At 42.4% G+C, this 14,338-nt stretch overlaps 1 protein-coding gene across 1 annotated transcript; it reads right to left on the reverse strand.

The window, feature by feature from the left end:
- Window positions 1–356: 356 nt before the first annotated feature.
- On the reverse strand, window positions 357–8,675 carry LOC148114714 (uncharacterized). The gene is made up of 9 exons (XM_087890115.1): window positions 8,592–8,675; window positions 7,357–7,433; window positions 6,564–6,623; window positions 5,851–5,922; window positions 5,618–5,682; window positions 4,885–5,031; window positions 4,614–4,754; window positions 4,237–4,374; window positions 357–3,868 (listed from the first exon to the last, which is right to left on the reverse strand). Exons 2-9 carry the CDS (start codon window positions 7,411–7,413, stop codon window positions 3,292–3,294), a joined length of 1,257 nt encoding a protein of 418 aa, XP_087746241.1. The 5' UTR covers window positions 7,414–7,433; window positions 8,592–8,675; the 3' UTR covers window positions 357–3,291.
- Between the last annotated feature and the right edge of the window lie 5,663 nt (window positions 8,676–14,338).

The following is a 14,338-nucleotide window of genomic DNA, read 5'->3' on the forward strand; positions in this document are numbered from 1 at the left end:
AGAATAACCACGTTTTGAGTGAAAGTTCCCCTTTTAGAGATTGGGCCCTATGCAAGGCCAGACCCATATTGGTGGTCTCCCCCAGATACCTTATGGATACAGTGGGATTTCTGGTGGGAGCCTAATTTGCAAGGGATCTTGGCCTCTTGGCACAATTGCATCTGAATAGGAAATTTGTTTAGGTGGCTCCTTTGTTTGATTGTTAATTTACATGTTATTCAAAGTAAATAAATCTGATATGATAAATCAGATATGTTTACGTGTCTGTCTGTGTGTGTTTTTCGCAAAGTATCAGGCAATGGCCCAGGGGCCAGATAAATGGCTCTTTGAGAATCCAAACACAACGAACAAACCAGTTAACGAGGAGATTTCAGGCTTTATTAAGTACCTGTAGAACAGGGATGTCAAACTGGCGGCCTTCAGGCCGTATGCCCCATGCACAGGCCATGCCCACACCAGCTCCCCAAAGGTAAAAAATGTCATGGAACGTCACGTGATAGCAACGTGCTGTAGAAGGCAAATTAAATAGACGAAAGCATCAAGTCTTAGAAGTCATTTCGCTTCTCAACCAAGAAGGTTCTTCAGGTCTGATTGGATGGTGGGAATGGAAGGATTGATATTCCTTGCAGACAGCTGGTCATTTGTATTCTTTTAGAGAGTCGTTGAGGCCACTTGGAGGTTTGCTTGGTCCTCAGGGTCACCTGAGTAGTGCAAATGGGTGGGGAGCCTTTTTCGACCTGCTGAAAGGGTTCCTGCAGTCTGCACTTTTTCTGGAACTCCCTTCATACTCCTGCACCATCAAGTCCAATGATCGCTCTTTTGCTGCTGGGAACCCCATTTCAAGCAATGGTGATGCTCTGAGGCCCTGGGCGTACAGCCCCACACAAAAGACAAGACCGTGGTCCATAACTGTCGGACGGGCATGGAAGTCTGACACGTTTCCTGATAAGGCATCCCCTTCCTTCCACATAGGCTGCATTGTTATGCTAGCAACGCTGCACTCAGGGGAGCACTTCTGATTTTGGTTGATTCCTTTTCACCTTCAAAGCTTCCAGCTTTCACATCTGGCTTTTCGATGAGAGCTGCACGTGGTTCCCTATATGATTTTATACACGTAGGTCAGTTGACTCCAAACAAACAAAATGATCAACGGTGAAGACCCATTTGAAATGGTCCAAAAGAGTAGCGCACATGCCGAAACTTAGCTGACACTTCTCCTGTAAGAATCAGGTGAAAACACGGCATTTCTCTCAAAAGGAGGGCTGCAGATGTTCCCGGATTCCAGCCTCGGAGAGAAAGCTCATGAGCTGGAAATTTCTACCCCCAAAATACTGGAGGCCCACAGATTCTCCACCAGAGATGATACAGTATTCACAGTGCTTCTCATCAAGATGCTTCAGAAATCCTTACCACAGCCATGACGAGTAAATCTGTCTTGTTCTTTTCCTAAATGTGCTGACCTAGGCTATCATGGCTTGTTTAAGATATCTGTTGAGTTCATGGGGAAGCTATTTCCAGACCTTCTGATCCGTGAACTAACCTCTTAGTTACAGAATGATATCTCATTTTGTTTATGTCTAGGTAGGGCAAATTCACATGGGCTGTGGACCAGTAATATGTATTTTTAGGAAAAATGCTTCCTCTTCATACATCGCACATAGAAACAGAGGCGTGCATCTAAAATTGTTGTCATTGCTGACTGATCTAATTTCTAAACTAATGCTTAAATGCATTTCTTCAGCTAGCTCCTTGGTGACAGCTTTTCTGATATCTCACTTGGCTTGAGATTTCTTGATAGGCCATCAGGGAAGACTATTTAACTTTGATGGTTATCTTCCTGAATCATCCAGCTCTCACTGGCATAATTCCTAGTTCACAAGGATCTCTTTGTTTTAGTGAGTTGTTGGTACAGGTGACACAGCCTGTATGGCATATGCAATCTTGGTCTATCCTTTCTTTGTCCGTGCTCTACGGTTGTCTATCCATTCTTGGCATTTTGGCATAAATCATGCTTGTCGTTTGGCCCTTCTTTCCTTTTCTTCCTCCATATCAATCGCTTCTTCTTTCCTTTTTCCTTCCACTCTCTTTCTTTTCTCCTCCCACCCAACTTAAGGCAGCGTCTAGATAATCGCAATTGTTGATGACAAGCGTTCATTGGTTATGAAGCTCCTGCTGTAATACCAACGTCCATTAGGAAAACAGTATGCCACTCACTCCAAAAAGGCCCAAGAAGTTTTGGAAAACCACAACAATAAATACTTGCTGATAGGTTTCCAGTTTGTACATTTGGTCATCTTGATCCCAGTAACCCTAGAAGCAGCAGAAATGAGAGACAAGTCTGTACCAAGATGGGATGGGATGGGAGGTTTCAGGCTCTTCCCCATGGAGGTGATTTAAAACTATCTCAAGCTACTCATTCACATATTGCACGATTTCTTCAGGACATTTTCTATGCATTCCAAGAGCCATTCTTTCTGGCTTCTTCCGGGGATTCTCGTCTGAGGTTTTTCAGAGATGGTTGTAGCCATGCTTGCATATCTGTTTTGGATGCACTAGGACCATTCTTTCTGAACTTGCTAAAGATGCTTGAAGCCATCCATCCACCCATAAGTTTCTTTCAGAGCAAGCAGGTTCTACCCAAATCACCCTCTCCTTCCTCTTTACCATGCTTGTTTTTGATTCCTTAGAGTATTTGAGATCCTGGATGCCCTTAATAGATGCTTCAGGACATTCCCGAGTACCTAGATGGGGTGCTTCAGGTCCTTCCTCTTTGAAGCTATTTACAGATATTTCAAGCCATTTTTGGCATCTTGCTTGTATGTTTCAGGACCTTTTCCAAGTTTTTCAGGGATCGTTGAAGCCATTTTTCCAGATGCGGTATGGGTTCTTCAGAAAATAAAAAGCTTTCTAAGGATCCTTGAAGCCATTGTAAAGTATTTTCCACGGGTCCTTCGGAACATTGCTTCTTGAGGTTTGCTATTGATTTTTCAAACCATCTCTTCCTCAGAGTTCTTTTAATCTCTACCGTGGACTTCTGTAGATCCTGAACGCCTTTAATAGAGGCTTCAAGCCATTCCCGAGTAACTAGGTGTCCTTCCTCCTCAAGATTCTTTATAGATATTTCAAGTCATTTTTTGGCTTGGTTTTGGTTTAGATACTTTAGGACCTTCGTCTTGCAGGTTTTTTAAGGATTGTCGAAGCCATTTTTCAAGAACTGGTCTAGGTTCTCCAGAAAGTGACAGGCTTTCTAAGGATCCTTGAAGCCATTCTAATCTATTCACCAGAGATCCTTCAGGACATTGCTTCTTGAGGTTCTCTATTGATTTTTCCAGCCATCCCTTTTTTCTGGCTCGACTTGGATTTTTGTAGATGTTGAATGCCTATAATAGATGCTTCAAGCCATCCCTGCACATCTAAATCACAGGTTTCTGGCCCTTCTTCTTGGAGATGATTTATCGATGTTTCTAGCCAATCATTCACATCCCCCCTGGATGCCTCAGCACATTCCTTCGGGAGGTTGGTGGTGGATGCTTTAAGCCATTCGGGCAGGGTGTACAGTTCAGAGGAATCCTCTTTCAGGATTTTCAGCGATTGCTGAAGCCACCTCAGTATATTTTGCCCGGGTTCCTTAGATGTTCTGATTTTGAGGCTGTCTACTGAAGCCTTAAGCCATTTCTTATTTAATTGATATCTCAAATTGATTTGAGGCTTCGTTTTGTCTTGAGCTTCTGTCTTGTTTTCGGTAATGTCTGCCCTTGTTTGGCAGAGACTCACAGAGCCTCCTTTGCTCTCTCTGCTGCTGGGTCTCTGCTCCATCTGGTCTTGGTCCATCATTAAGGGGCAGCGGCCCTTCCTCAGTTGTGTCTCTCTAGAAAAAGCCAGAAGGTTAGATGTGAATCTGGACCAACAACAAAGCATTCTTAATTTAAAAAGGATGGGAACTGCTTTGATGTCAGGAAACTCTCACTCTTGTGTATAAAGTGTGTAGAAGTGTATGAATATTGTTGGGCAGCGGGGGTTGGAGGTTAAAAGATCTCTCCTATACATATCTTCCCATTCACTTCCATGAGATTAACTCCTAGATTTGTATATGTAAAAGTATAATGAGCCATAATTCATTAATTTCTTTCTGAAGTAAGGAGATGTTCAGGTTTTCCCAAGCTTTCTAAGATAAGGGGAACCTAATGTGAAATTCTGGAACAGGAAATTCATGGTGGCTATCTAAAAATTTCTCACCTCCACAGTCTTTTTTCGTACTCTCGGCAGAGCTCCTCTTTCTCGTCGGTCAACTCAATATTTTTGAAGGCCAGGATCTCTGTCTTCATTTCCAGCTCTTTGTTTTCTATCGTTAGCTTTGCTATTACTGCTCTTTTTCTGTAAATTATGAGGACAAGAGATATTAGCCCTCTTCATTTTTTACTTGAATTTCTAAGCATACCTACATTCTTAATTATTTTTGCATTCCATTATACCTATTGCTCTTCTCTTATTCAGTTATACATACATATAAAAGAATGGAACATTTCTTTCATCCGGTATATCTGGCTTAAGGGCTCTAATAAATAAATTTGAATTGGAAAGAAAAAATCAAGTTCGATCTAAACATTTCTCACCTATAAAATTCTTCTTTAAGGTCATTATTTTCCCGTAGGAGCTCTGCATTTTCTCCAGCATATTTTTTAAGCTTGCAGCTGAGACTCTCATTTTCTCGTCTGACTTTGTCCAGCTGCCCAGGCTCATCTGAACTCTTTTCCCTATAAAATATCACGAGCAGAGTGAAATTAGCCCCCTTAGGTTTTTTTATTTGAATCATAATACTCGTTTAACATTAAAACTAATTGAAATAGCTGAGAAAGGAAGAGGAAGTCAGGGTTACTAGCTCACCTGCTCAGCTTTTCTTCATACTCTTTGCAGAGTATGAAGAGTTCCTCTTTTTCTTTGGCCAGTTGCAGATTTTTATTTGTAAGCTCCTGAACTTTTAATTCCAGCTCCTCTTTCTCTGTCAGGAGTTTTGACATTTCCATTGTCTTTCTGCAAATTATGAAGATCGGAGAGAAATTAGCTCCCTTTGTAAAAGAATGAGCTTTTTTACTTGAATGATCACTCCTTTTCTTCAATTAAAACACATTAAAAATACCTTCATGGGTGGGTGCGTGCGTGCGTGCGCTTTCGTGCGCCACGTTTGTGCGTGTACGTCAATGCCCAGGAAATAATGCTTTGACCATTTATTTTTCTTTTTTTCTAAATATGTTCCATGAAAGGCACAAACAAATTCAAAATGATTTTCAGAAGCAAAGTAAAGTTATGGATGTAGGATATGGGGAAAGTTCTCACTGCTCACAAATGCCTAACTGTCGACATATTTCAACAAGTTGGTCTCTCAGAGATAGTAGTACCTTGTTTATGAGGGAGCGTATATTAATTGTATCAATACCCTTGTTATCTCGTGCTCCGCCCGGACCTTGTTTATGAGGGAGCGTAACAAGGGTATTAATAAACCCTCAAGATAATAAACAGCAAATTGTTACTAAACTCTTTTCAGAAGTCATTCTGTAGTGTAGAGGATACCTAAAATGTTTGTGCACCACATAAAGGTATGGCGTATGCCATGACTTACGCATAACTCTGGTTCCTCGCTCTCTTCAGATCTACTTCCAGTCTTTCGGTTTTGGTGTGAACAATCTAGAGAAACAAAAGTACATCACAAGTCAGGAATATATTTCCATATCAGCCCACTCCCTACCCCCACCCCCACTACCCCATCACTCACACTGGGCTTCTTCCCCTCTTATTACGACGTGAATTATTTAATCCACGCTCAAAAGATTCCTCACATGCTAGATGGCTTACCTGATGGGAACGCATCCTTAAATTTAAATCCTGGTCCAGCTGCATCCTAATATTTTCTGGACGCCTGGAAACCTGGCAGTTCCGTGAAGAATGAAAAACATAAAATGAATTGTAGATGTTTGCTTGATAATTTTCTTCATTACGAAAATTTCTTCAAGGAGATACACTTTATGATCATGAGAAGAATTACATGAATTTGTTTTCCATTAATTCTCTGTGATGTCAGTGTAAAGAGGATGTTACTTTAAAGTTCCTCTTTAGGAAAAGAGTCAGGGGTGTAGACAAGCATATTTGTGCATATTAAAATCATGCATTCCAAGATGAGCACACACATGTGCAACTCCCAATTTATTGCTGTAGATGTTCAATACAGGCAATAAAGAGTATTCCCGCTGGGATAAAAAAAAAGAAAGACCTAGTTTTAGTTAATTTGTTTAGGAAATGTAAAAGACAGTGGTTCAAACCAAATATGAATCATCTAAATTTTATGTTACTATTGTATAGGGCCAAAGAAAGTAGCTAATGTGGCAAGGAAGGAACGAACCAAGAATTAGCACAAACTCTGATAATTGCCATTCTTTATTAGAAATTACAAATAAACTAGTTTGTATTGAATAGGGGTGTGTGTGTGTGGATCTCATATATGTAATGGAAATAGAAAGCGAACATGTACACTATCTAAAATATGTTGCACATGCATTATTAACAATTACCTCAGCACGTCTCCGTTCTTCTGTGGTAGATGACAGAAGAGGAAGTCTGGATGTTTCTTCCTGCCATGACAAAATACCCCATTTAAAAAAACAAACAAATTGACAGTGATTCAAGCCACTAATTTTTCTAACAACAGCTCTATGTGACTTGGGTTGTTGTTAAAGATAGTTTCAGCTTCAAATCTGCGGTGCCAACTGTATTTCTGTCATCTAAAGTTTGCACCCCGGCCTGGAAGATTTTGATGTTCGTCCACAACTGGAGCAGCTTCTTGGATGAGAATCTAAACATCTTCAAGGAAAACAAAAAAGAAAGTCCTGCTTCCTCTTGAAAAATTCCCATTCCTATTCTTGGGAATAGGAATGGGACAGATAGGGAGTCCTTCTACTATATCCCCAAACAGCCCTTTCATTTTAAGTGCAGAAAAAACGAAAAGTACTCCTGCTAAAAGTCATGTAAAATCTCCATTAGCAACTTGGCCTATTAAATATGTTAAATCAATACTTACAATGACCTAAGATAGCTCTGCAAGTTCATTGATTCATTCATCCAACTTATTTGGCTGCCCAAGTTGCAATAGAGACTCTGGGTCTCTCTCTTTGCTTTCCTTCCACTTATTGGTGTTTGATTCTCAGGGACTGACCGACCGACCGACCTATTTACCTACCCACCTACCTACCGACCGACCGACCGACCGACCTACCTACCTACCTACCTATTCAAATATCTATACGTTTTATCACACTTGAGAATAGCATTTACTGTGACAGCCTATGAACAAATGTTTTTTCTTACCTCTTTTTTGAGACGTTTCATGGTTTCTCTTAATCTTCTCAACAAATGGTTTTCCATCGCAAAATCAGTGATGGAAACTAGAAGGTAAGGTAATAGGTTAGAATGCAGAATAGCTTTAACATTTTTATTTCAAAAATTGGAATGTAGATCTTGAGACACAATGTCTACAATAGCACCTCATTTTTAAATGATATTTGCCCTCCAGGTCCTCTAATCTGATCCTTTAGGACAGGGCTGTGTCAAGCTCCCAGCCCGTGGGCTCGGTGGGTCACATGCTGGCCACAGCCACACCCGGTTTAGTGAAGGAGAAAAAAAAGTCCAGATATGTCACGTGATGCCGCCGTGACGACGTGAGTTAAAGACAGAGCTGTAGCCAAATGCAGCTTCCTCAAGAGTGCCTTTTAAACTCTGGGAATGATGCAGGAAAAGGCCATCTCCCATCTGCCTAATAGTTTAGTCTCCAAAGAGCGGTGGAGCTTCTTGTTTTCTCCCGCAGACTTCAACGTCTGCTGAAACGCATTCTCTTCACATTCTCTTCGGTAGTCAGGCTCTAAGTGCTTGAAAAGGCAACTCCCTTTGCCTCCCCTAATAACTGAGGGAAACACAGTCCAATCTTCCTGGATAGCACCTGGTTGCCCATCCCTCTCCAGGACTTTTCACTTTCCATATTATAACAAGAAACATCAACACTAACTTTGTTTTCAAAATGTAAATCCTACTATGTAGGAGATACAACCATGGACCTGCTAAACTACTGTATCTAGAATGATCTATATAACTGGCCGTGTTATAATATTCCCCATGAAAAGTCTTTTAATTTAAGGAACTTTTTTCCTTTCAAACCACAACAGACGCTAACAATTTCTAGAGGTAAAATTTTTGATTTAGCGCGTGAGAAAAGCGTTCACTTTTTCCCCAAAGGTAGCCCAATAAGTTGCTTTCTCACAGTTTAGGCAGTACTACTTTTTGTGAGATTGATTGCGATCACAACTGCATCAATAAAATTTGCAATAGTGATGAGAGCTTCACATGAAAAACAAGCTCATTGTTTTGCGGCCACCAACAAATAGCAGAGGTCTTCTTGGTATTCTATTTAAAATGGGGATTAGCAACAAAATTTTGCCAAGCAAACATGTCATCAAGGCTTGGTGCTATGGGGTGATGACATCTCAGTAGTTTCTCTCGAAGTGTGACCTGTGACACGCTGGGTCATCCTTCCGGAGGTGTGTCCTTACCAGGATCCTCAGCTCCTCCACACTTTAGCACCTCAGCACTTCAGCACCTCCGCACTTCAGCTCCTCGACGCTTCAGCACCTCAGCGCTTCAGCACTTCCGCACCTCAGCTCCTCAGAACCTCAGCACTTCAGCACCTCCGCACTTCAGCACTTCAGCACCTCAGAACCTCAGCACTTCAGCACCTCAGTACTTAGCTCCTCAACACCTCCGCACTTCAGCACCTCAGCACTTCAGCACCTCCGCACTTCAGCTCCTCAGCACTTCAGCACCTCCGCACGTCAGCACCTCCGCACCTCAGCTCCTCAGCGCTTCAGCGCCTCAGCGCTTCAGCACCTCAGAACCTCAGCACTTCAGCACCTCTGCACTTCAGCACTTCAACACCTCAGAACGTCCGCACTTCAGCACCTCCGCACTTCAGCACCTTAGCTCCTCAACACCTCCACAATTCAGCACCTCAGCTCCTCCGCAACTCAGCACCTCAACTCCTCAACACCTCAGCACAAGGATTGGGATCCTGGATATATATATATGTAGCAGTCAAAGTCATCACAATCAGTGTTTCATGACATGGTCTACTATGTCTTAATCTTTTATCTAGCTGTGGATAGATGCTAGAGGTGCAACTTGTATGCCTCACAGTGTCATGGCAGATAGCAGATACCCCCTCCTATGCCTCCTCGTGCTCAAATCAATCAATGGCTGTCCACTATCGTGTGGTATTGGAGCTTGGGCTACAACACCATTGAAACATTCTTTCGCTTTTTACTAATTTCAGAACAACCTCAAAAATGCTTGGCTGTTTATCAGGCTTGAGTTTAGGGGTGCTTCTACTATGTCCATTATACCAAATGCCCTTTGCTTCTGGAGTGCGATGGAGTGGAACCATTACAGGGCACGAAACCATCTCAGTGGGTGGGGTCCTTTCTGCAACAATGACTATCTTGAGGTCACACCATTTCAACAAGTGTCCATCTACTAAATGACCACTCACAAATGATTCCAAAAACTCCAATCATTTCTCAATTTCTAGCATGTGTCTGCTTTGTTTCATCCCTCTGGTGAATTACCATCCAACTTTACCATCCTATTTGGCCTGTGGAGAAATCCTTGGGACACATCTGTACCAGGAACACAACACTGGTTAATTTTCTCAAGTGGCAGATTGCCCATGTCAAGGGTGGAACAGATTTATGTGACTCTCTTGATTCTTGGAACAGTTCAGCTGTGGGCAAGGTGGCTGAGGGAGGGTCGTCCTGTCTCCTCTCTTGTCTGTGGGGAGGCCTTTTAACTCTAGCACGACGACATGTCGAGAGAGTTACTGATTAGTCTCGTAAAGAGAATTTTAAAGGGAACGGAAATTACTGTCTCCAGAAGTCTCTGGAAGTCTACTGTCTCTCCTGAGAGAGAGTCCATCTTGCCTCTGGTGCTTCAGAAGACAGAATCAAAAGATGGAAGGGTTTCAGCTGGACATTAGGAGAACATTCTAAAGCGAAGGGAGAGAAGATTAGAGAATTGACAGCCATCAATTTTTCCTCCCAACTGTGGACATCAAAGCCCCCACTTTATCGACCCCATTGGGTCTGAAAAAGACAGTTAAGCTCTAGGCAGCTTCAGAAGAACATTGGCTCTCCTTGGAGATCTTAAGCTAAGACTAAGAAATTTTAGAATGGTTCCACAAGGACAAATGTAAGTAAACCACCAAAGTTGAGAGTTCAGATCAATTGTGATGCAGCAGTCAAGGTATTAGATGAGGAACAAGGAGCCTCCCGGTTCAAGTCCAACCATAGACGTTCCTGGGTGACTTCCTCACACTTTCTCATCCCTTTATCTCACACGGTTAATGGATGGAGGGAAAGAGGAACAAAAACTCTCCGGTACCATGAGCTCCTGAACATGAAGCAATACAGGCTGACACAAACACCTCCCAAATTCCAACTGTGGGTTGTGCAGAGGTGCGCTCCTGCATGCGCACTATTGGTTCAGGCTTCCTAATGGGAAATGGGGGAAGGCAAGGCACATACAAGCAGGGAATGTTAAAATTTGCTGATGTATAAAAGGAACACGTATGCAACTGTCCCTGAATACCAGACACATACGTTCACTCTTATGCAGTGCCAGAGTAGTCTGCTCAAGCTGTAAGTCCAACCCTGAATTCTGTTGTCTATTGTCTAACTCCAAGCAAGTGCTAATTGTTAGTTGAGAAGATTCTGTGCATAGTTTCAGCGTTCCGACGGGACCTTTGCGAGTTGACACATAGACTGTTTGGCATTAAATCAGTTTAATTGGACCTTCGCGTGTGGACCTGGTCTTTCCATCAGACACCTTGTTGTCAAATTTTTGCCATTTCATCCCTGGTCATAAATTAATTATTCATGTCGTCATGTGACAGCTTTTACATCGTCACTTTTACTACATAATCTTTTTTTCATTGAATGACCTCTCATTTTCTTGATGCTTATAAAGTGGCCTTGTTGCAGTCTCCAAATGCTTTGGTTTTTCTTAAGGGAGTAGATTATTTTATGCAACAGATAGTAATGTACTCAGCACCTAGATCCTATTGCTCTCAGCTCCTTGTAACTGATTCATGGTGGATATGAATTTCTGACTGACTGAAAAGTTGCCTGACTTTTAAAACGCATCCGTGCGGTGTGTGCCTCCCTTTACACTGCATGCGGAGGGATTGTAGATGAGAATAACCACGTTTTGAGTGAAAGTTCCCCTTTTAGAGATTGGGCCCTATGCAAGGCCAGACCCATATTGGTGGTCTCCCCCAGATACCTTATGGATACAGTGGGATTTCTGGTGGGAGCCTAATTTGCAAGGGATCTTGGCCTCTTGGCACAATTGCATCTGAATAGGAAATTTGTTTAGGTGGCTCCTTTGTTTGATTGTTAATTTACATGTTATTCAAAGTAAATAAATCTGATATGATAAATCAGATATGTTTACGTGTCTGTCTGTGTGTGTTTTTCGCAAAGTATCAGGCAATGGCCCAGGGGCCAGATAAATGGCTCTTTGAGAATCCAAACACAACGAACAAACCAGTTAACGAGGAGATTTCAGGCTTTATTAAGTACCTGTAGAACAGGGATGTCAAACTGGCGGCCTTCAGGCCGTATGCCCCATGCACAGGCCATGCCCACACCAGCTCCCCAAAGGTAAAAAATGTCATGGAACGTCACGTGATAGCAACGTGCTGTAGAAGGCAAATTAAATAGACGAAAGCATCAAGTCTTAGAAGTCATTTCGCTTCTCAACCAAGAAGGTTCTTCAGGTCTGATTGGATGGTGGGAATGGAAGGATTGATATTCCTTGCAGACAGCTGGTCATTTGTATTCTTTTAGAGAGTCGTTGAGGCCACTTGGAGGTTTGCTTGGTCCTCAGGGTCACCTGAGTAGTGCAAATGGGTGGGGAGCCTTTTTCGACCTGCTGAAAGGGTTCCTGCAGTCTGCACTTTTTCTGGAACTCCCTTCATACTCCTGCACCATCAAGTCCAATGATCGCTCTTTTGCTGCTGGGAACCCCATTTCAAGCAATGGTGATGCTCTGAGGCCCTGGGCGTACAGCCCCACACAAAAGACAAGACCGTGGTCCATAACTGTCGGACGGGCATGGAAGTCTGACACGTTTCCTGATAAGGCATCCCCTTCCTTCCACATAGGCTGCATTGTTATGCTAGCAACGCTGCACTCAGGGGAGCACTTCTGATTTTGGTTGATTCCTTTTCACCTTCAAAGCTTCCAGCTTTCACATCTGGCTTTTCGATGAGAGCTGCACGTGGTTCCCTATATGATTTTATACACGTAGGTCAGTTGACTCCAAACAAACAAAATGATCAACGGTGAAGACCCATTTGAAATGGTCCAAAAGAGTAGCGCACATGCCGAAACTTAGCTGACACTTCTCCTGTAAGAATCAGGTGAAAACACGGCATTTCTCTCAAAAGGAGGGCTGCAGATGTTCCCGGATTCCAGCCTCGGAGAGAAAGCTCATGAGCTGGAAATTTCTACCCCCAAAATACTGGAGGCCCACAGATTCTCCACCAGAGATGATACAGTATTCACAGTGCTTCTCATCAAGATGCTTCAGAAATCCTTACCACAGCCATGACGAGTAAATCTGTCTTGTTCTTTTCCTAAATGTGCTGACCTAGGCTATCATGGCTTGTTTAAGATATCTGTTGAGTTCATGGGGAAGCTATTTCCAGACCTTCTGATCCGTGAACTAACCTCTTAGTTACAGAATGATATCTCATTTTGTTTATGTCTAGGTAGGGCAAATTCACATGGGCTGTGGACCAGTAATATGTATTTTTAGGAAAAATGCTTCCTCTTCATACATCGCACATAGAAACAGAGGCGTGCATCTAAAATTGTTGTCATTGCTGACTGATCTAATTTCTAAACTAATGCTTAAATGCATTTCTTCAGCTAGCTCCTTGGTGACAGCTTTTCTGATATCTCACTTGGCTTGAGATTTCTTGATAGGCCATCAGGGAAGACTATTTAACTTTGATGGTTATCTTCCTGAATCATCCAGCTCTCACTGGCATAATTCCTAGTTCACAAGGATCTCTTTGTTTTAGTGAGTTGTTGGTACAGGTGACACAGCCTGTATGGCATATGCAATCTTGGTCTATCCTTTCTTTGTCCGTGCTCTACGGTTGTCTATCCATTCTTGGCATTTTGGCATAAATCATGCTTGTCGTTTGGCCCTTCTTTCCTTTTCTTCCTCCATATCAATCGCTTCTTCTTTCCTTTTTCCTTCCACTCTCTTTCTTTTCTCCTCCCACCCAACTTAAGGCAGCGTCTAGATAATCGCAATTGTTGATGACAAGCGTTCATTGGTTATGAAGCTCCTGCTGTAATACCAACGTCCATTAGGAAAACAGTATGCCACTCACTCCAAAAAGGCCCAAGAAGTTTTGGAAAACCACAACAATAAATACTTGCTGATAGGTTTCCAGTTTGTACATTTGGTCATCTTGATCCCAGTAACCCTAGAAGCAGCAGAAATGAGAGACAAGTCTGTACCAAGATGGGATGGGATGGGAGGTTTCAGGCTCTTCCCCATGGAGGTGATTTAAAACTATCTCAAGCTACTCATTCACATATTGCACGATTTCTTCAGGACATTTTCTATGCATTCCAAGAGCCATTCTTTCTGGCTTCTTCCGGGGATTCTCGTCTGAGGTTTTTCAGAGATGGTTGTAGCCATGCTTGCATATCTGTTTTGGATGCACTAGGACCATTCTTTCTGAACTTGCTAAAGATGCTTGAAGCCATCCATCCACCCATAAGTTTCTTTCAGAGCAAGCAGGTTCTACCCAAATCACCCTCTCCTTCCTCTTTACCATGCTTGTTTTTGATTCCTTAGAGTATTTGAGATCCTGGATGCCCTTAATAGATGCTTCAGGACATTCCCGAGTACCTAGATGGGGTGCTTCAGGTCCTTCCTCTTTGAAGCTATTTACAGATATTTCAAGCCATTTTTGGCATCTTGCTTGTATGTTTCAGGACCTTTTCCAAGTTTTTCAGGGATCGTTGAAGCCATTTTTCCAGATGCGGTATGGGTTCTTCAGAAAATAAAAAGCTTTCTAAGGATCCTTGAAGCCATTGTAAAGTATTTTCCACGGGTCCTTCGGAACATTGCTTCTTGAGGTTTGCTATTGATTTTTCAAACCATCTCTTCCTCAGAGTTCTTTTAATCTCTACCGTGGACTTCTGTAGATCCTGAACGCCTTTAA

This window comes from Pantherophis guttatus, chromosome 3, assembly GCF_059756535.1.
Source record: "Pantherophis guttatus breed Tessera chromosome 3, ASM5975653v1, whole genome shotgun sequence".
Taxonomy (NCBI): domain Eukaryota; kingdom Metazoa; phylum Chordata; class Lepidosauria; order Squamata; family Colubridae; genus Pantherophis; species Pantherophis guttatus.

What these genes read in the sequence shown, in the direction of transcription:
- LOC148114714 (XM_087890115.1), bottom strand. Translation starts at nt 7,413, where the DNA reads ATGGAAAACCATTTGTTGAGAAGATTAAGAGAAACCATGAAACGTCTC. An exon ending in TGAAACGTCTCAAAAAAGAG is followed by an intron (nt 6,624 to 7,356) that starts GTAAGAAAAAAC and finishes TTGTCATGGCAG; the next exon opens with GAAGAAACATCCAGACTTCC. An exon ending in TATGAAGAAAAGCTGAGCAG is followed by an intron (nt 4,755 to 4,884) that starts GTGAGCTAGTAA and finishes GATATTTTATAG; the next exon opens with GGAAAAGAGTTCAGATGAGC.